This window comes from Pseudonaja textilis, chromosome 2 (genome assembly GCF_049901715.1).
Source record: "Pseudonaja textilis isolate UNSWEBS1 chromosome 2, rPseTex1.2, whole genome shotgun sequence".
Classification (NCBI taxonomy): Eukaryota; Metazoa; Chordata; class Lepidosauria; order Squamata; family Elapidae; genus Pseudonaja; species Pseudonaja textilis.
This window is the reverse complement of record NC_141991.1, coordinates 64,343,554-64,365,559: the sequence shown is the minus strand read 5'-3', so window position 1 is coordinate 64,365,559 and position 22,006 is coordinate 64,343,554. Positions and strand designations below refer to the sequence as shown.

Here is a 22,006-nt window from a genome sequence, read left to right as displayed (position 1 = left end):
ATATTTTCTTTTATGTTGTGATGGCATCCAGAGCCCTTCAGGACTGAGGTGGTTTATAAATAATGTGAAATACGTATCTACAATTTTAAACTATTTGTGTAATCTAATGAATGACAAAATGTACCTTAGCCCTTAAGTACATAACCTGAATTAAATGTTGTTTTGTGTTTTTTAAATAATGATATTGCTCTCTTCTAGAAACTTAAGAAACTTAAATCCTAAATGTCAACTCAATTATAATGCAAAACTCCAGAAACAGTAGCCTCCAAAACATGGAAAAGGTCAAAGCAACTAAACCTGACTGGTAAATGAGATTTCTATTAGGAGCATTTGACAGCAACTTTCAACTGAAATGGCAATATATGGAAAATATTCCACCTTAACTGAAATCTGCACCCCGATCCTGGCAGCTGATGACATATTTGGATATAATCCCCACAAGATTCCTACATTACAACTGCATTTCTGCAGACAAATGCCCACTGTATGCAAAAAGTTTGGCTCATAGCAGCTGTGGGCCTGTTCCAATACTGCTCTGCACACACAAGGAATATCATTCAATCACAATGTTCTCCCCTACTAAATAAAACAGACTTCCTACTGCAAGATGTGAGCAAGCTGAAGAAGGCCATAACTCAGAGCTGAAGAGGGGTTTTTTTGTACACAGAAAGTCAGCTCCGCTTTCAGTATCCAGCTTAACTTTCCTTTTAAGAGTCTGTGATAGCGAGGGTGAGCAAAACCCTTGGCACGAACCCACCATTTTCCTTAAATGTTCCACATCCTTATCATTTCACATTCAAGCACCTCCCCATTCTCCAGTCTCCATCATTCTCATTGCCAGCCCCAGATAAGAATGAATTTCGACCAACAATCCTTCTGACTTTATTTTGTCTTAATTTTACGCATGGCTCAGAATTAAATCTGTGATCTTCTAGAGAGATATGCCCAGGAGTGTAGCTTTATCAACTCAAAAGAGCCGTTTATCCAGATATGGTTTGCTCTGATATAAAGACAAATAATTGTTCTAAGTAGCATGCCTGAGTCTTGAGGTCACAGGCTCCCATCTTCCTCTTTTGTGAGATTCCACCACAAATTTAATATGTAACTTAGCAACCAAAAGCATGATTATTTCCTTTTTTTTCCTCATGAGAATTTTCTTCTGGAAAGAAGACTTTAATGTTTCCTCAGAGTCCATCTAAAACTTACCTACACCTTTGATTTACAAATAAATGAAGGAAATCATTAGGTACATGGGAAGTTAAATTATTGAACTCAGCTTTATCTAGGTTTTGCTTGGTTTCTGCCCATTTAACATGCCCTGGCCTCACCCACTTTTGGGAATAAGGGCTCCAGCACATCATGAATGTCCAAATACTTCCTTCAATCTAAAAGAAGTTGCTCAGCCCACTTCAAGCTATCCAATGAGTTCTCAGTAAAGGTGAGATTCAAAACCAGGAGCCGTCTGATTTGTAGCTCAGACTTTGAGTCATAATCCTACATTTTGTGTACGCGATACAAAGGGAGTGTTTTTTGTAACTCAGCATTTGATCTCTGAATATTTTTTTAAAAAAAACATGCGGCTCTTGTTCATACTTGCCCTTTACAGATACTGGGAACAATGGAAAAATCAGTTCATGAGTCATCTCCTAAAGTGTTTTAGCTCTAAGCTGAAGTTGCCTGGTCCAAGATGAAGAACTGCTAGAGAGGAGGTCACAATTGGAATAGTGGAGTCACACAGTTCACTCACTGCCCCCTCCCAAGGTCTACAAAGAAAGAAATGCATAGCAAGATGCAATAAACAAGCATGCCCATACCTTCTCAAAGTGAAGTGGCTCCATATGACCAGATACGAGGTCACTGTCTTTTTCAAGCTCCTCTTTTAGCTTTCCCCATTCTTGCTTGAGTTCTGCCAGCCTTGTCTGATCTAAAAGACATATTTGGAGCAGGCCAAGTAAGATCCTTTGAGTGATATGGAATGAACAAAACATTATCTGCTTGTTTAAAGGCATTTATATCACCCTTACAATTCAATGAAAACCTCCACCCACATCTTTGATTAACATCAGCAGAAGGATTTTTAGGAGCTAACAGAAGCAGTTTAGTTTTCTGTCTATCATTGATCTCATCGATTTCTTACCAGACGCAATTGGTAATGTTGGAATCTCCTCATCGGTAGCAGGGATATGAATCCCTTTATGTGGGTGGAAGGGTGGGAGATGCAACTCAAGGAGGACCTGGGAAGTAGTAGCTTCATCTTCATGAACAAGCAGCCTGTGTGTCTTGGCAAAGAGACGACTGGCACTCACAATGAAGTTCTTGTGGGTGGTCTATAAAAATCCAAAGGTAGCTTTAGCAGAGTCAGTACCCTTTTCTCCACTGAAACCCTGAGTTCTTGTTTCTCGAAATCAACAACTGGAAGCATTGGATGACCCTCCAAAAATAAATCCCCTACCATTCAGCTAAACAAACCCTCCCCTCTCATATGATCAATATAACACATCACCTAATGCAGCCTTCTACTATGACTGTGAGAAACAGTGGCTTCAGATAGGGCATTCCAGTGAATTTGGAATCCTCCTTTGAAACATTCAAGGCAAGTTTGAAATGAACTGGTCTTTCTCTTGTTGATTAAACACTTTGGATTCATACTCCTTTTTAGCTATTTATTGTGAATTGTTTGCCACCCGTTCTAGGAAACAATAACAACAAACAATTCTCATTCATCGAATATGTATGTGTGTGTGTGTGTTCATGAGACTGAAGGTGTACATTTACTTTTATCCTTTTAAAATTAAGATGAGAATGGTCACTCAACAGAAGAAATGTCTTGACCTTTCCTGGATGATGCTTATTGAGAAAGCAAAGCCTGCTCTCTTCTAGAATCCCCAGTTCCCAAGTTGAACAACCCACTCACATTATTGTAGTCAAACTGGAGTTGGTGAGGGCATCGCATGGATCCCGACCAGAAAGGAAGTCCAGGGCTCGACTCCTGGGGACAAAGGTAGATGGGGTCAGTCAGGAAGCCACATGGGGTGCAGGAAAGAAGTTCAAGGAAGGAAACTCCACTGATCAAAGCCTGGAACTGAGCCAGGTAAGTTTTTCAGCCTGAAGTGAAGAGATTTAGCCATGGAATAAGTGAAGGCCTCAGAAATGGTAGATATGGCTGGAAGGAACTATCTGTACCATCTGTATATTTTACTTGTACATATTTTAATTCCTCCAAAACATCCAGAGCCACCTCCTGACAATACTGTTACATTCCATTAAGGGCCAAAAAAAGGTTATATAGAAGAACGATGCTTTATCATCCAAAAATGGACACATATAACCATCGTAGTATCACTTTCAGTAACATAATGTACACAGTGGGGAAAAATGGGGAATGAAACTGCAATGAAACCTGCAGCTGAAGCTGTGGAGCTACCAAAGTTGAATGTATAAAATGGGGCCTTAGCTTTTTTTTTTTTTACCCTTTCTTGAATCTATGAAAAGCCATGAAAAAAATGTGTATTATAATTCAGATACAGTAATCCTTCAATGGCATTTTCAATCCTGAGCGCAATACACAGATATCAAAGAAGCCACCTTTACATTAAGCATCTGGGTTTCCACAAAAAAATGTAGAGTAATTCCCTCTGATTCCCTCTTTTGATTTTCCTCTCAGCCAAGCCAAGAAAATCACTTTCTGTGTTTTAGGTATTAGTATAACTAAAAGAACAAAGAAGCAGTACAAGTTCTTTTTATAGAGCGTGTGCGCTCCTGCAAGGCTGAAAAATGCTTCATTTTATTTTCTATTTATAGTTAACACCACTTGCAAAATTATGCCACCACCATTGCGTGGAGATCAGAGGTGGCATTCAGCAATTCTGAAGAACCGGTAGCGGAAATTTTGAATAGTTTGGAGAACCAGCAAATCCTACCTCTGGCTGGAGATTTTACAGCATCCTTCCCCTGCCAGGCCCACCAAGCCACACCCACAGAATCGCTAGTAAAAAAAAAAAATTGAACCCCACCTCTGATGGAGATGGATATAAACGATTGTTAGAATAAAACAGAATAGTTGGAAGGGACTTTGGAGGTTTTCTAGTTCAATCCCTTGCTCAGGGGCAGGAGACCCCATACCATTTCAGGCAAATGGTTGTCCAATCTCTTCTTTAAAACTTCCAGTGTTGGCAAATTCACAACTTCTGAAGGCAAGTTGTGCCATTGGTTAATTGAGCTCACTGTCAGAAAATTTCTCCTTAGTTCTAAGTTGCTTCTCTCCTTGATTAGTTTCCACCCATTGCTTGTTGTCCTGCCCTCAAATACTTTGGAGAATAACTTGACTCCCTCTTCCTTGTGGCAGCCCCTGAGATATTGGAACACTGCTGTCATGTCACCCCTAGTCCTCCTTTTCATCAAACTAGGCATACCCAGTTCCAGCAACCGTTCTTTATGTTTTAGCCTCCATCCCCCTAATCATCTTTGTTGCTCTTCTCTGCACTCTTTCTAGGGTCTCAACATCTCTTTTACCCCGTGGTAAACAAAACTGGATGCAGTATTCCGAGTGTGGCCTTATCAAGGCATCATAAAGTGGTATTAACACTTACTAACACATTAATTATGTATTAACTACATACAGGGCAGATTGTTTTTAATCTTCTCAGAAGGAGTCAGATAATCTGTATTAGGAAATATGGGAAGAGGGCTCTTTCCGTACTACTGAAACATCCTACATAGAAAGGGAATGGCTACCGTGAATTTTGCTTCACCACAATGAGAGGAAGAGCACGACGTGCAGGACTACTATAGAAACTGTTCTAGGTTGAATCCTTAGCCTGAACATCTGGACTCTCTGCTTCGAATATACAGTATTACTTCTCTCTCTGTGGACTCTTAATTACTGTTTGCCATTTGATTTAGATCCTATTAGGTTCTTATTCTTCTGAAGTTTGTCGCCAGTCTGAAAAACTACAGGCGAATTATTTTCAAGATCTTCAGCTAGGGTGTAATGAGATATTTTATGACCATGGGCTCCTACCCAAAGAAGCAGCAAGAGTAAATATTTGCGGAGGGTAAGTCTGAAGAAGCAATGCCTCCAAGAGGAGACCAGCCCTTTCTGGAATTGAGTTTTGATTAAGTTGGAAGCCTCTGCAAGAGAAATGTGTACTCTGTCCAAAGAAGGGCAGTAGGAGGATCCTCCCTTGATCTTGAGCCATTCGCACTTCATTTGCTGCACTGTGCTGGACAAGAAGCTAGGAAGTAGTTGAGGGTAAAAAGGATATGCTCACGCCTCACATGTTCAGGTGGATAGTTGTACAGCAACTGCAGGATGTCGTGACAGAAAAGACGCTCCCAAAGTTTCCGGGCCCAGGCCACGCAATCTCCCCAGCAGTGTGGCTGCTCCTTAAGACTCATCTTCATTTGATTCAGCATCTCCCAAGTTTCCATGCCTTCTTTCTCAAAGAAGGTGGGATCCCTGGAGTTAGAAGTACACACTGTGGTTGGACTAAAGAAAGTATTTAGCTGTTTTATCTCTTAAGTATAAGAAATCTGCACCAATTTTGTGGTTAAAATATCCACAGGCCTCTCGAAACAATCAGATCTCCTTGTTTAATTATTCTAAGAACAACTATTGTTTAATGATAAAGTATCTACTAAGCATCCCCTCCCCCTGCTAGTAGAATAAAACATCACCTTGATCCCCAACACTACCCATTCATGATTCTTACACACACAGAGAGAATATTTATCCAGAATTCCATCTTTCACAAGATCTAGAGTTTCACTCACCTCAGAAATTTGTTAGTGTCCTCTGCTCTTCTTTTGAAAAGATCCTCAAATTGATTTCGGGCCCACTGCAAAAGATGGAGGTGAGGTGGGTTCAGGAATCTATTTTGCATTAAGCCTGTGCATTGACTCAGAAGCAAGAGCACTTATGATCTGCAAGATGCACTCCCAAATAGCAAGTCCTGGACAGCAGCCTCTGAGTATCTTGCCTGCCGCTATTTTGGGGGCTAACCAGGGTGGGATCCGACCAGCATAACTACCGGCTTGGGGAGCGTGTGCATGCGTGTCAAATGGGTGCTGCACACACGTGCGCACTACTGGCTCCGGCAAGCATTTACCTTCTCCAGTTGGCGAGCGGCACTCAGCTGTGCCGCGCAAAGCAGCTGAGGAGGAAAACACAGCCACTTAAAGGACAGCCTAGAGCCTGGGCAGGTGGGTGGGCCAAACAGCAGACCAAAACCTCATCCCAGTGAACCGGTTCAGTGTCAGCTGTTCTTCGGAGCTACCGGTTCTATAGAACCGGACCGAACCGGTAGGATCCCACCCCTGGGGCTAACTGGGCCAACGTAGACTACAGATCCCTTAAACCAGGCATTTACTCCTCTGATCTAAATATAAAGGGCTTCGCAATCAGATGGCCAGACAGGAATTTCCTCCATTGGAGGCGAAGGGGAATCGAGTAGGGGCATGAAAAGCCTCGGGGTCCTGAAATCTGGAAAGGCCTGCTCTTGCTGCCTTTGTTCTGTGAACTGGGAAGAAACAGCTGAAGATGGGCTTGAGGTAAAGAATTTGGGCTTAGCCTATGGGTGAAACAGCTGGACCCTATCTCTGGACCCTATCACATCACTAACAGCCATCCTAGTTTTTGCCCAGCCGCCTGGAAACAGTAAATGAAGCTATAAGGGCCGGGCAGAAGAAGGGAGTTTCCCCTCTTTCAAGGATGGCTCAACTGGAGAGAAAAGGGAAGGGAGAACATCCCCTTGGAGCAGACGCTGCAGGGTTGATGAGGGGCAGAAGAAAGAGTAGCGTGGACTTATACCTGAATGGTGTGCTGGATGTTGCTGGGAAAATAGCGCAGAGTGCAGAGAGGGAAGTCTGTACTGTCCCCATCCTGAATATGTCCATGGGTCTTTGTCAGGTAAGGCACAAAGACCAGGGCATTTCCCATGGTGCCATCAGTCCCTGAATCAAGCAAAGGCTTGAGGTAGTGCACACATCTTTCGCCGACATGGTTTCCTGCAGGGGAAAGAAAAAAGGGGAGCCTAAAGTGTTGCACACCTTTTTGGGTGATTCTGCTTCCATAGCTCCAATCAGTCAATCAGAACACAGCTGGAAGGGACCTTGGAGGTCTTCTACTCCAACTGCCTGCTCAAGCAGAAATCACTCTACCATTTCAGACAAGTGATTGTCCAGTCTCTTCTTAAAAGCTTCCAGTGATGAAGCATCTACAACTTCAAAAGGCAAGCTGTTCCACTGGTTAATTGTCCTTACTGTTAGGAAGTTTCTCCTTAGTTCCAGTTGCTTCTGTCTTTTATTACTGTAGTTTTCCACCCATTGTTTCTTGTCCTGCCTACAAGTGCTTTGGTAAATAAGTTGACCCCCTCCTCTTTGTAGCAGCCCTTCAAAAATATGATAGCGTTGCTATCATATCACCCCTAGTCCTTCTTTTCTCTAGACTAGCCAAATCCAAATCCTGCAACAGTTCTTCATATGTTTTAATCTCCAGCTAACTAACTCTTAGGAGAGAAAGAGGTGAGGGAACACAAGAAGAACCATTTATGGCTTGCTGAAGTCACTTCCCTTTGAAAGTTTGAGGAAATCAAAGTTGAAGGCAAAAATAGAATTGATTGCTTTATATCTTCCCTCATTCTCTGAAGCAGAGAACTAGAAGAAAAACAAAACAAAATCCAAACTATAAATGCTATAAATTTAGAAATATGCATTCCTTAGTAAGGTCATGTTTTGAATATTTTAAATCATGGTTTGACTGATGGATAAATATTATGCAAATTTAAGTTGATTATTTACGTGCCCTCAATTCAGCCTTGACTCCTAATGACTCCATAGACAATGCTCACCAATCTGCGTCCAATAAAAAATCCCAGAGCTCTTCAAATAATTTTTTGCAGTAATTGACCGTCCAACCACCTGATACATTGTTTTTCCTTCCTCTTCCCAAGTTTAACAGGGATATGTGTAAGTGTGTGTGTGTGAGAAAGATTCAGTCAAACATCAACCCCGATCCCATGCCAAAATAGTTGGGTTTCTGCTTGTTGGTCATTGTCTCAAAGGTGTAGTCAGTTTTTATTTGGTCCATAGCCAATTTATTATTATTTTCTTGCAGTTCATGGAACCTCTAGCAATAGTTTCCAAATTTATCATTCTAGCACTGATGATGTTATCTAGCTTGGGTAATGAAACATCTGCAAGAAAACAACCAAACTCAGAGAGCGCAAAGGATCCCTAGATTATTATTCTATTTTCTTTCTCTCTCTCTTTCTGTACATATAACTTCGATAGCCATACGTTCTTGCAGGAAAAAACTGCTGCTTTAACTATTATGACCCCAGTACATCTGAAACATTCAGTTTGGAAAATGCTTGTATGTATGCATGTGTGTGTATATATGTATGTATGTAAGTATGCATGTATGTATGTATATATGTATACACACACACACACACACACATACACACACAGAAGCATTTTCCAAACTGGAATGTCTCAGATGTACTGGGGTTACTACTTTAAAATTCCCAGTCAGTACAATATGGTCATTGGTGATGATGGGTGGAATTAGAGAGTTGACTTCCCTATTTATCCAGGAGCAATGATGTTATGGAACACTGGAACACTTGACCCTGGGAGACTCATACCCATAATGACCGAAGGACTCACTGGCTTGAAAGTTGTCCAAGGCACTGACTACACCATCCAAGCCCAGGAAGAAGTCATCCCCATAGAAGTGTTCTGTGTCAGGCCCAACCTGATTTTTCTGAGCTATTACATTGATGTTGGGATTCATACATCTTACGGCAGCTGCAGCCACTTCTGACTTCTGTTTCTACAGAAACAAAGGACACATGTTTAGATCTAGGATTAAAATTGGTCATTGACCAAAGAACAGAAATAGAAGTCAGGTCAGAAAACAGATTTTCTTCATTTATATTAAAAATCAATTTGCTAGTATTCTGATCTCAGCAAATCTCAGTTTCTAAAGTTACCACTCTTCCTTCTCCCAATTTTTCCCCCTGCCCTCTTGTCCGCATGACTTACAGATACATCTTGTGGTCGAAAAAGGAACTGTCTGTTCAGGTTGGATTTTTCAATGATGTCCATGTCTGTCACAGTGATCTCCCCACCCTCGCCAGCAGCCAAGCCAATCATTGCGAAATTCTTCAAGAGTTCACAGCCAATTGCCCCTGCTCCTACCTACAGAAGTAAGACTGTTTGAACCCCATGACATTTTTGGAACAATATCAGAAACTGGAGATAGCGTCTCAAATTACTGTATATATGGTTGTTCTTACCCACACCTTCCCATGTATCTTTTCTCCATCTGCATACCATTAGCCTAATCCTCATGTAATTTCAATAAAACATGCATGGCAATTACAAAGCCTGGACAGAAGTATTCACACAAGAAAATTGCTATCAAAGTCCAAAAACTTTCTGAATGCAATTCTGGGAGGAGGATAGAAATGACATACAGAATCCCCCATTTTGAAAATAGAACTCCTGATCACATTTTATATTACAGATATCAATTAGTCCAAAATCTAAAAAATCCAATGAGAAACACATGATTTTAGTACGTTTCTATTATAGCTGGTATGCTAGACTAACTCTTAATTTTGCCATGGAATAAGCACAGACAAGAAACTCCACAAATTCGTAGGATCCATATTCCAATTCATCTATTGTGTAAAACATATAAGAACTATGCAAGGGCCTTAAAACAGGAAAAAGGAGTAAAACCGGGACGCAACATCAACCCAACCCTCTTTTATCTTATAAATCAACTATTTACCAGCTGTTTCTAAAATGGCTGTGAAGTCCAGGATTACCAGAATGTGACTCAGCAGCACGAAGCCTGTTATATAGTGGTGATCTCACACACTCCCTTCAATAACACAGTCAAGCAAACGAACAAAAGGAAAGATTTTGCAGAACATGAATGTATCTGGAAATAATATATCTTGGTTCCTATTTTTCAAAAATATATGCACCAAGAAAAATTCCTTGTGTGTCTAATCACACCTGACCAATAAAGAATTCATTCATCATTCATTCATATTCTCATGGATACGAGAGATTTGATCAATGTCAATCTTTTTAGGCTTGTTTGCTTCTTTCCTGGTCTAAAATACTTAGGGATCAATGCTGAATTTTCGATAAATCTTTGTATTCACATTTGCAAAAAGTGATATGCTATAATCTAAGAGTTTATTACCATTGCTATAATAATTTTGTCCCATTATCTAATGGGAATAGTTTCAACATCTGGAGTCTTTCTTTGATAATCAGGAATCTGTTAATTAGGATAAAATCTGTTATCTACAGCAGCAGTTCCACCAGTAAATGATAAGTTACCACTACCACCAAAAAGCAAACAAACAGAACCCAACAAAACCAATAACAGCTGAAGGATCTAAGCCTCATCACATAAAAATAATAATTCTTCCTTTTGTGCCCACTCTCAGGCTAAAAATGATAAAATGCTCCCTCTGCTGTGAAAAACTGGAAGAAAAGGCACCCAAGATTTATCCATTCTCTTTCAACAGCTGCTGGGTGAATACATGGTTTCCCGTCCTGCAATGGGAAATTAGCTCATCAAAAGAAATTTTCTTTTGTTTTTATTATTGGACCCACAAAGGTCATTTGGTAGATCTACAGCTATTCCAAATGACCTCTGTGGGTCCAGATAAGATAAGATAAATGAGAGCTGGAGAGACTACAGACAACAAAAATAGGAACTTAGCACACAGCATAATTTGCCCAAACCAAATACACACATTATAATGAACCTAGTTAGTGTGCGGTAAGAATGTTGCTTCATGTGGTCCACAGGAGTTGCATGCCTTACTCACCAGGAAATACTTCTGCTTCCCAAGTCGTTTTTGGAAGTCAGCCCCAAAGACAGCAATCTGCCCATCGTAGCGACTGTCACACTGTCAGAGACAGAGATGGCAAGCATTAGAACATTCCAGACCGGAGGCAAAATGAAACAAGCCCAGTTTCCCAAGGGCATTCTCAGAAAGTCTAAGTTAGCCAGCTTTATGAAATTCAGCATCATGGAAGAGAAGAGATGACAATGTTTCGGACAGCCACCAGTGGAAACCTTTCTAAACAGAGCTGTGATGGGTCAGACCTGAATAGTTTGGATAAAAAGGCAAACTACAGAATGTAACTACTCACTGGGGCACAGTTTTTCTCTGTCAGCTGATCCCCCTCAGGCAGGCATTCATAAGCATCAAAGTACAGCCACTGATCCAAAGGGGTGAATTTCCCCGAGACAGCCTGCAAGAAAAATAACATAGAAGCTTTGCTCAAGCAAAAGATTATAATGAACACGGTGAAAGCCGGAGTACAACACATCTATATCTTATGCTGCAAAGCAGGCCCAGTTTCAGTAGGCTATGTTTTTTGCTTATTCCGTCTCATTATTCAGAAAAAAACATCCATGTTTTGGTCTTCTATTCAACTGTTAAAGGCACAAAAGCCCCTCAAGGAATAGGAAGATTGGTACTTCTTCACCATTCTAGTCACTTCACTAATCTTGTTGAGCACTAATTCATCCAGGAACTTGACAGAGGAGCTCATCTATATTGCAACAGGCAGAAAATAAATTACTTTAAGAAAAGGAAAAAAATGAAAAGCTTACAGTCGCTATCAACCCAAGACAGATTGAGCTCCTAAGCTCTGGATCAAGGGTCTTCAAACGTGGCAAGTTTAAGACTTGTGGACTTCAACTCCCAGAATTCCTGAGCTAACAAGACTGGAGGAGGAATTCTGGGAGTTGAAGTCCACAAGTCTTAAAGTTGTTAAGTTTGAAGACCTCTGCTCTGGAGTCATCCTACATGAAATTAATTTCTATGCAATTCAAATAATCTTTAATCCAGCCTTCTGCATTTGTCACTTGCAACAAATGGTCAGTTATGGTACTTTATTGAGAATGGTCTCTGAATCCAGGAGGGCCTTGTGTGATGAAGCCTCGTCAGTCCGAATCTTGTTACAGAAGGCATAACCGCAAAGGCCTTGGCATTGCCCCTGAATAATACACACACTACTGCCTATCATACTGAGCAATATTAAATTCTATTAAAGTATTCTTTCCTTTACATATGTATTATCAATATTATTACACACAGTATACAATCTATTCCCATTCCCTGTTTCATTTAGGGAGGTTATTTGTCATGAATGTTGTCTATTGGGGCAATGTGCACTGTCCATCTGAGTGAAAATCATACGGCCAAAAGGGATACAGGCAAGTTTGAAACTTAACACACTCTACCTAATGAGATTTTTTTAAACTACATGTGCTCAGGTCTAATTTCCCTCCCCGATCTTTTAATAATATATTTTAATAACAAAAACAAGAAGACCTGATAATGGCTAAGAGCAGGAAAGTTGAAGAAAAGAGATGGGGTGAATTCGGTTGCACAAGACCAAGCCTTAAGTAAAATAGAAGATCCACCCAAATAATTTAGACCTGAACAAAATGTTAAAATATAAAGACTTATTGGATACAAATGGAAATTTAAAAACAATACAGGAGCTCCAAGAACAAGGGCTACAAGTAGACTGGTGGGCTTACCTTCAAATACAAAGTCAATATAAAAAGGATGTAAAGGAGTATGGAATATACTTGAAACCTCAACAATTAGACAAAATTTTATTAGGCCCAGATAAAAAAAATATTACCAAAATTTACAAGTATCTCCTAGAAGTAGAATTAGAAGAAGTGGTGAAAGGATGCATGATCACATGGGGTCAAAATATTGGTCATAACATAAAGTTATCAGAGTGGGAGACTGTATTGAATAGAAACCACAAATTAACAAAATCAGTAACATACAAAGAAAATGCATATAAAATGTTCTATAGGCGGCACTTACCCCTTCGAGATTAGCGAAAATGTACCCTAAAATGAGTTCCATATGTTGGAAATGTAAAAAAAAAAAAGAGGGAACATATTATCATATGTGGTGGTCTTGCCCAGAGGCTCGAAAGTACTGGCTCAAAATTCAAAATTGGCTACAAGAAATCACCAATGAACAACTAGACCTAGAACCAGAACTCTTCCTATTGGGGATCTTCAAAAAAAATATGTAAAGAGTACAAAATACTTATTATTACACATACTGACTGCTGCCAGGATTGCCTTTGCCCAGTGTTGGAAACAGTTGAATGATTATGGTAAAAGAAAACAAAGATAGTACCAAAATGTGTCTGGAGTGCAATCCCCCAAAATGGGGAGCACCACTTGAAAACCATGGGCTTTGACAAAGATCACCATCAGTCAATTGCAAAAGACAAGCTTGCTTGGAACACCTTACATCCTGCAATGATATCTTTAACACTATCAAATAACAATATTTGCCTGCCCCAGGTCCTTAGGTGGACACAAACGCTGAAACCAATCTAAATAATTGTCTGACTGTGCAACCAAGCATAATAATATCATACTGTCATTGTCTGCAAACTACAATGGCGTTTTCACATATCATACTAAACCAAATATTCCAAAGAAAACCTACGCAAACCATATTATGGCTTAGCATGAATCAAATTGGGAAATCCCAGGACTGGAAAACTGAAGAGCCAGGATTGTAGACACAAGAGAAAGAAAGAAAGCCTAACAGAGAATGATAGCTGGAGGGAGCCAGTTATGTGTAAGAAGACTGCAGTTCAGAGAGGATATATTACAGGGAAACATAATTTGACTGTACTAGATGTAAATAATTAGAGTTATATCCAGCCTGTATTTCTTCTAGAAGCACAAGACACCCTACATGGAGATTTCCTTCATTGTGATGACTGCAAAAAATCTGAGGTTTGCTGAGAGAGTGACAAGCCCAAACTCACCTTTTAAGTTTCCATGGTTTTAGTCTGGTAAATTAAATATCAATAAAGGAGAGTATGAGATTGCTCCTCTTACTCATTCTTGCTCAAGATTGTAATCAATCACATTTTGTCTGGCAAGCTAAGGATCATCCCAATCCTGATCCTTAAACTCTCTTATACATTTCTTCTATTTTAAGTCAATATTCGGCCATTGTAGTAGGAGAGTCTTGATTGTTACATCCTTTAATTCATTCCGTCATTTGACATATCTATACAACGGCTAGAAAAATCCCAAGTGATTTTTCCCTTCAGGTGCTCTGACATAACTTGTGATTAGTAATACAGCTGGCCAGATTTTAGCTATTTAGTTACCAATATATTTTGACTTTCGGTAGTCAGTATGTGTCAGAGCTCTGAGTAAGGGCTTCAACAAACCTCTTATCAACTCATAAAAGATAAAAGCTAAGGTCTTGGGTTGCATCTTGATGAATTGTCTTTTGTGCAATCAGTCTGCCTCCTTTATGGAATTTTACCCAGGTTGTAATGGTGAGACACCATCCCATTTCTTAACTCTCCTGTTTTTTTCCAAAAGCTCCTTCCAAAAAGATATCTTCACAAAAAGATATTAAACAGATAAAGGCGGAAAAGCTGCTCTGTGCCATTTATCTGGTAGAATCAGAAGCTGCCTCGTAATCATTTGCAAAAGGCCCTTCAGAAGTAAGTCTGAATCAGAGGTTTCCTAAGTCTCAGTGTGTCTTATAATTACATTTACACTGACCGAACTTTGCTTCTCAGAAAGTAGGAAGCATGCAGTAAGACAAGGTGTTAAGAGGAGAACATTTAGCCTTACAAGTAGTCCTTGACTTACTACCACAATTGGGCCTGGAATCTTGGTCATTGAGTGAAGCGGTCATTAAGCAAGATGCCACAATTGCTTTGCTTAATAACCAGAATCCAGTTGTGGTTGTTAAGTGAAGCACCAGGGAGAGAACCCAGATCTCCTGGGCATGGTGCAGCCATTACACACAGGAGGCCCAAATCCTGTCTCTCACTCACGGAAAGAACAGTTGTGAGAATGATGCTGTTTGCTAATGTTTTCATCTGATTTGAGATCCAGAGCCCAATGAGAATTTCCTTCCCTGCCTGAAGGAGAATGGAAGTCTTTCAGAGCACTGGACCTCAAATCCAACACCCGCTTCACTTGTGACTTTCCCTGCTGGTTTCCTCAATGACTTACTGAGGAAGCTGGCAGCGAAGATTGCAAATGGCCGTCACACGATCGTACAGCACTTGGCAACAGTTTTAAATGTGGGCAAGTTGCCAGGAGCCAAGAACGCGATCAACATTTAACGACAGCCATCGTTGACTGTGAACCGTTATTAAACAACTAGTCTTGAGTTAAGGACAACCTATATGCAAACATGAGTACACGATAAAGCGTTTATTTATAGCTATTTTCTCTTCCTCTCAAAGTATGAACCTTATGGCCAATTGAAAACATGTCATGGACATATAGGAGAGAGAGCATACAGTGAAGGCCTTTAGGCCCAGGATAAAGGTGAAGGTGAAAGGTTTCCCCTGTCAGTCGAGTCCAACTCCAGAGGGAGGAGGCTCATCTCCCTTTCTTAGCCGAGGGAGCCAGCTTTGTCTGAAGACACGTCCATGGTGATGTGGCCGGCATAACTATCTGCCGAGGTGCAAATCGAGCCTAAGCAAAAGAGGATCATGTCTCTTATTACTCTGTGTATTAAGAATGTTTTCCATTGTAAAAGAAGGAACAGCCTTCAAGCTGCTCATCTATCATGTGGCTGTAATCTTTCTGCTGTGGTAAAATATATTACAGTTTTGTTTAAAATATTGTACTGATTAGCTTTAATTATAAATTAGCATGTACAGTATGATGCAAATCAGCACGTTTTTTTCTTGAGATGCATTTCCTCTTTTGGGGGTGAGGTTTAAGTGGCCACCTTTCTAAACAAGGGTCTCTGGAGGAAGATTTTTCTCCTCTCTTCTCTGACTTCTTTCTAACTGGTGCAACTGAGGGAAACAGAGAGCGCTCAGCTTCTCATCTTTCTTTAAAAAACGGTTTAAAAGCATAAACTGCCATCTGGTGGACATTTTATAAATGATGAGCAAAACATTCATCCAGTTAGATTTTATAACACTGTATAGAATAACGAATAACAAGAGTGGGAAGGGGTCTTGGAGGACTTTTAGTCCACCCCTCCTGCCCAAGCAGGAGACCCTATACTATTCTGAACAAATGGCTGCCCAACCCCTTCTTAAAAACCTCCAGTGAAGAAGCACCCACAACTTCTGGAGGAAAGTCGCTCCATTAATTTGAAATTCATTCCATATATTGTAATCCATTCCAGTTAGGACAGAAAACCCCTCTCTGCTTGGTAGATGGTTAGAGTTTAATTAGAGTCAAAGCAAAAACTATGCTGGTGTGAGAAGTAAAAAATTAACATTAAATAGCCTTTGTCATCTTTCTTAACAACAGCTTGGCCAATCTATGAGTAGTATATACATCTTCCTTATTTGAGTTCTCAGATTAGAAAAATCCAGCTTTTATACATGCCCTCATGCTAGAGAGCAGGGGTCCCCAACCTCCGGTGTGTGGACTGGCACTGGTCTATGCTCCATTGAAAACCGGGCCACAAAAATGGTGGGCAGGCATGTGAAGCTCCATTTGCACACATCCCCTTCCTTCACTGCCACCATCTGCCTGCCCGGCTGCTCAGTGGCGGATTAAGGCTCACTGGTGCCCTAAGCACTGACCAATCTTGGCACCCCGTCCTTTGTACATACTGTACAAACGAAGCCATATTCTCAACTTTGTGGTGCCCCCCTTTGGGCCTGGTGCCCTAAGCACGTGCTTAGTTTGCTTAATGGTTAACACACCACTGTTGTCACTGCTGATCCGCAGAGCCGGAAAGATCGGAGACTGCTGCAATAGAGGATCTGTGAGTCCACCACTCCAGATGAAGAAGGAGGAAAAACACACCACAAGCTGATCCGGAAAGAAGTATCATGTTACCTGGCTCCAAAATTATGGCTAAATATTATGAAAGAAACATCTTGAACATTAAAAGATATGTCCATACTGAAAGGAGCTGAACTTGCTTAATCACGCCTCTATTTAAAAAAAAAAAATAGTGGACATCCTTCACTGGCAAACGCAGTACAAAGCTACTTAATGGCAGTCAGAAAGCTGAATTTCAGTACTGGGTCCGAAGCAAGTAGAGTACCTGCAATTCTCAATGGGAAGCCCAAGACAACTTTTTTAGGTGCAGCTACAAAGTGATTAGCAGAACCATTACAATGGACGGAAAACTTCTCATGCAGCTTCAGAACTATTTCATTGACTTCCTGTAAGACTTCATAGTTATTCCTAATATTATATTCTGCCCTCACACATGCAAAGCACTTTGTGTGTTGTATTAATTAATCCTTTCAAGAATCATGTAAGTTAAGTCAATAGTATGTTTCTCTACTTTTTTTTGCACATGAGGAATATTGAGGTTGAAAAAGACTGTCTTGCCTAGGGCACACATTGAATTATTCCCCAAAGAGGTAAAAGCTACTTCCCAATTTATAGCTTTTTAAAGCTGACACTTTATATCAGATATCTCTAGCATGATTATTAATTACTGTGGGTATAACCTACATTGGGTATAATCTCCAGGAGCTCAAGGCAGGATATCTAATATTCCCTCTCTTGTTTTAACCTTGAAATCGGTTTATGATATTTATTATGCTAAGAGAGAGAGTGAATTTACCATTGAGTGAGGACCTGAACCTGGGATTACCAAATCCAGGTGTGTGTTTTAAAAAAATCACTGGACCACTGGCTTTTTATTCAAATAGCAGAATTTCCTTAACGCTCAATAAAATGTCCTTAATGATTAAAAGATGTGGGCACAACAATGTTTCCTATTATTATGTGATAAAAATTCAGTTTAATGTAATATTATTAATACCACACACATAAAATTGAAATCCATCAGGAATATCTATGGGAAATGGTTGTAGGTGGTATGTGGACTACAATTCCCATAGCAGATAGAATTTTTTGGTACTACAGATAGCTTCTGTGTTATGACCATTCACTTAATAACGGTCCAGACTCTAGAAAGAGTTCCCTTCCATATATATGGAGGGGAGCTGAACTCCTTCAGCAGGCAGCTGTTTCAGCCGGCCCCCAAAGACAAGAAGGAGCAGAAAGCAAAGCGGAAAGTGGAAAGTCAGTGCGGTAAGGTAAGAAGCATGGGGTGCCTCAGGCAGGTGCTAAGGGATTGCTAAGCGCTAAAGTCATGTGACATCACACTTTATGGCCACGTTGCTTAGCAACAGAGATTTTGTTCCCAATTACTGTCATTAACCAAGGACCAGCTGTATGCCATACTGTGATATCACTAGCAGCAGCTAAGAGAGCAGAGAAGAGAAGGAAAGGAGAGCACTGATGCAATGCTGGGCTAAGAGTTATTGAAGAGAGGAAAAGGGGGTAACACAGACCAGATTTACCCTACTCATAAGTCTTGTTCTACTTGTCCTTAGAATGAGAATAAATCCTTAGTTCAATAGGTTTTCATCTTGAATTGACATTCTTCCTCTTCCCCCATTAATTGGTTAAATGGAGGATTAGCTACAATGATTAAGGACGTTTAAATTCTTGGTACTTCTCCATACTAGTGTACATATATTCCAAAATGCTCACTTTCTATTGTACAGATTACAGATTAACAAAGTTGGAAGGGACCTTGTAGGCAGGGGTGGGATTCTACCAGTTCGCACCGATTCGCTAGAACCGGTTGTTAACATTCTAAGCAGTCCGGAGAACCAGTTGTTAGAAGAAATTACTGGCCTAATCCTGTAAGGAAGGCAGGAAGGAAACATTCTGGTGTTGCTTACAGAAACTGCCTCTCCTCTGTTAACCCTTATTACATTCTTGGCAGGACTACACTTCCTGTCTCAGGAGCTTATCTGGAGTTTTTTCCCCTCCTTTGCTGGTACTTTGCTTGTGTGGAGTGACCATTCAAAGTTACAATGGCACTGAAAAGTGATATGACCATTTTTCACACTTATGACTGTTGCAGCATCCCCAGTCATGAGAGGCCAGGTAAGGAGATTCATGCCTCGATGTGAGTGATATTGAGTTGGCCACGCCCAGCCAATAACATGACCACCAACTAAGCCACGCCCACAGAACCAGTTGTTAAAAAAATTGAACCCCACCCCTGCTTGTAGGTCATCTAGCCCAACCCCCCTTTTCCTTTTGCCATTTTGCTTTCATTTCATTTCATTGCTTTCATTTTCATTATTTCCCTTTCCTGTTTGTTTTCATTTTCTTTTTAAAACCATATTTTAGTTGATGCTCAATTACTGTTTGTATCTTTTTTTTAAAAAAGCGATCAAATCAGTCAGTCCACCTCTGCCTGTTGTTAAAGCTCTGCCACTCACCTTTAGGACTTCTTGGGCAGCAAGGCCTCCAATAAAGCTATTCATAGGGCTCAGGTCTCCCATACATCCATACGCAAACGTCCGTATCAGATTCTCTTGTTCCTGATCCATAGCTGGGATCCTCACCAGTTCAACTAACATGTCTGCATCCTCCTGCCAAGGAATAATTACTGGGGTTGAAGAAAAGATTTGGCTGGGGAAAGGAAAGGGAAAAAAGTAAATAGCTGGATAGGTAGGTAGGCCAGACCTACCTGATTCTGAGGGCTAGGCAGTCGACCATATTTATTCTGGAATGTGTGAAGTGCCTGGAAGGCTGCATGAAGAGTATGATAACGAAACATTTTCTTACTATCTTGGGTGTTGAACTTCGGATTAGCCATGCAGGCTCGCAGAGACTTCTAGGAATATCAAGAAATAAGCAAACAGGGAAAGCTCTATCTATTAATACATCCGTTCTCTCAGATACCATATCTCAAGAAAGTGTTCTCCTGCAAAAAGAATATGTGAAGCCTAGCTAGCTCAGGAACATCTGCCCCAGCAAGTCTCAGATTTTTAAATTTTAAATCCAACATCACCGTAATGAAGAACTAAAGACAGAGACAAAAAGCCCTCTTTTACAAGAAATTATATACTAGCAAATTACTATTAACACTTATCAGGGATGGCAGGGATCCCCAAATCCGGTCTGCAGCCTGGTATCGGGCCGTCAGGAACCAGACTGTGCAAGCAGTGGGCGAGCACGCGCGTGAAACTCCATTTGCACAAGTGGAAGACACACACATGAAAACATCACTTCTTTCCCCTGCCCTGCCACCCCCTCCCCCAGTGCTGATCCACAGGACCGGAAAAGTTGGGGACTGGCTGAGCTTTGGTATTTTTGAAGTAGATAAAGAAATGGAAAATTTTTGTTGATGTTCATTTCTATTGATATAGTTGTACAATGATCAAGACATGGGGCTCAGCCTGCATTTACCATTGAAATGCATTTACCATTTTATCCTAAGTACAAACCACACAATATATACAAAGAGAGAGAGAGAGAGCACTAACTATCCCCAACCTTTCAGACAGTGAGCCGATCCTGAACTCCAGGAAAGAGAATGAGATGCTTAGCTTGTTTTGCCTCAATACTCTCCACTGGGAAAGGGATGCTCTACCATTTTCTCTCATGTATGTGTATGTGTGTGTGTGTGTGTGTTTTAAGATCAGAAGATGGGAATCATTCTGTTACATGTCACTATTGATAAATGTGCCATTGATCTAGAACAGAGGTCCCCAAACTTGGCAACTTTAAGACTTGTGAACTTTAAGACTTCACCAGCCAGCAAATTCTGGGAGTTGAAGTCCAAAAGTCTTAAAGTCGCCAAGTTTGGGGACCCCTGATCTAGAGTGACTTTTAAGTTGAGCTAAGACAGACATCTTTCCCAGCTTGACTCAACCTGGAGTAAAGCTGAGATTTTCTGCATCCAGCATGTATTATATCTCTGAGTTGCTGGCCAGCACAGTTTCCTACATAGAATTTTATATCACAAGCAAGCAAGTTCAGCTTACACTAACTTTTCTCAAGCAGGCGCTCTACCTCCCAGCTTCATTTCAACTGGAGGCTGTACAGTCTCAATTCATTATGAAAGGGTCAATAGTCTAAAAATCTCAGGAAGATAAAAAGTTGAGGGAAGCTTATTTTAATCTCTTCCCTATGAAGTAACACTGTATATCTCACAGTTCTTAGCTAGAGCAACATGCTTGTTCAAGAATCAGTCCTTTCTGTAAAGTAGCCTGAAAAGAAGAAGTCCGTTTTTCAAAATTCCCACATATGTATAGTTCAGAAATGACAACCTACATAGGAGTGTTTCTGAGGCATCTTGACCTGAGTGATGATCCCACCATGTTGGTATGGGGAAAATGAAGAGGTGTCTCCAATTTCCAAGGTGTTTTTTCCTAAAAATAGAGCAAAAAGATTCAGGGTCTGCCCCCAAGTGCATGTTTAACCATGTTCCTAACCCTAAGCAGTTTAATTTTCAGAGTCAGATTAAAAACTTGTGAATTCAATTGGTAAAAATGTAGCCTTTGCAAATTCAGATTTTTCTGAGTTTGGAAGTGCTTTGGTTTCCTGACAAATATTTTAAACCTCCACATTGAAGTCTCACAACTTTCCTTAATTTTCCTTTCAATACCACCACTATACTATTCTGTCATTCTTCTCTTATACAGGTAGTCCTCAAGTTACGACCACAATTGAACCGAGAAATTTATGTTGATAAGTGAAACATTTGTTAACTGAGTTTGCCCCATTTTACGACTTTTCTTGCCACAATTGTTAAGTGAATTGTGGCAGCTCAGAGGTGGGATTCTACTGGTTTGGATTGGTTCGGGTGAACTGGATGTTAAAGTTACATCTGGTTCACCAAACCAGTATTTCAACCGACCGGCTGGCCCTGCCTGCCCTGTTCCACCCCTCCCAGGCCCAGTCTCCACATGGCCCATTTTCAATGGAGGCAAGTGCAGGGTCCAAACAGAGGCTCTGGGAGGGGGAAAAAACAGGCCTTCCAGAAGTCCAAAATGGGTCTATTTCTGGCTTCCGGTGGTCTCCAGAGTCCAGGAGAGCCTGTTTTCGCCCTCCCAGAGTCCCAGGGGAGGCCTCCGGACCCTTGGAGGGCAAAAAAAGAGGCCCTCCTGGAAGTACCGGAAGTTCGGAAATGGGCCT

At 40.8% G+C, this 22,006-nt stretch overlaps 1 protein-coding gene across 2 annotated transcripts in view; it reads right to left on the bottom strand.

The window, feature by feature from the left end:
- The window catches only part of UBA7 (ubiquitin like modifier activating enzyme 7), a 48,468-nt gene that overhangs the window by 16,252 nt on the left and 10,210 nt on the right, over positions 1 to 22,006 (bottom strand). For both annotated transcript variants that reach the window (XM_087924125.1, XM_087924126.1), the window contains 13 exons: positions 21,143 to 21,240; positions 19,554 to 19,700; positions 19,303 to 19,455; positions 11,188 to 11,289; positions 10,860 to 10,940; positions 9,046 to 9,201; positions 8,668 to 8,833; positions 6,809 to 7,005; positions 5,773 to 5,837; positions 5,278 to 5,458; positions 2,915 to 2,989; positions 2,138 to 2,327; positions 1,815 to 1,924 (listed from right to left, as the gene is read on the bottom strand). In XM_087924125.1, coding sequence (XP_087780251.1) covers positions 1,815 to 1,924; positions 2,138 to 2,327; positions 2,915 to 2,989; positions 5,278 to 5,458; positions 5,773 to 5,837; positions 6,809 to 7,005; positions 8,668 to 8,833; positions 9,046 to 9,201; positions 10,860 to 10,940; positions 11,188 to 11,289; positions 19,303 to 19,455; positions 19,554 to 19,700; positions 21,143 to 21,240 — 1,721 coding nt within the window. The remainder of the gene's footprint in view (positions 1 to 1,814; positions 1,925 to 2,137; positions 2,328 to 2,914; positions 2,990 to 5,277; positions 5,459 to 5,772; positions 5,838 to 6,808; positions 7,006 to 8,667; positions 8,834 to 9,045; positions 9,202 to 10,859; positions 10,941 to 11,187; positions 11,290 to 19,302; positions 19,456 to 19,553; positions 19,701 to 21,142; positions 21,241 to 22,006) is intronic.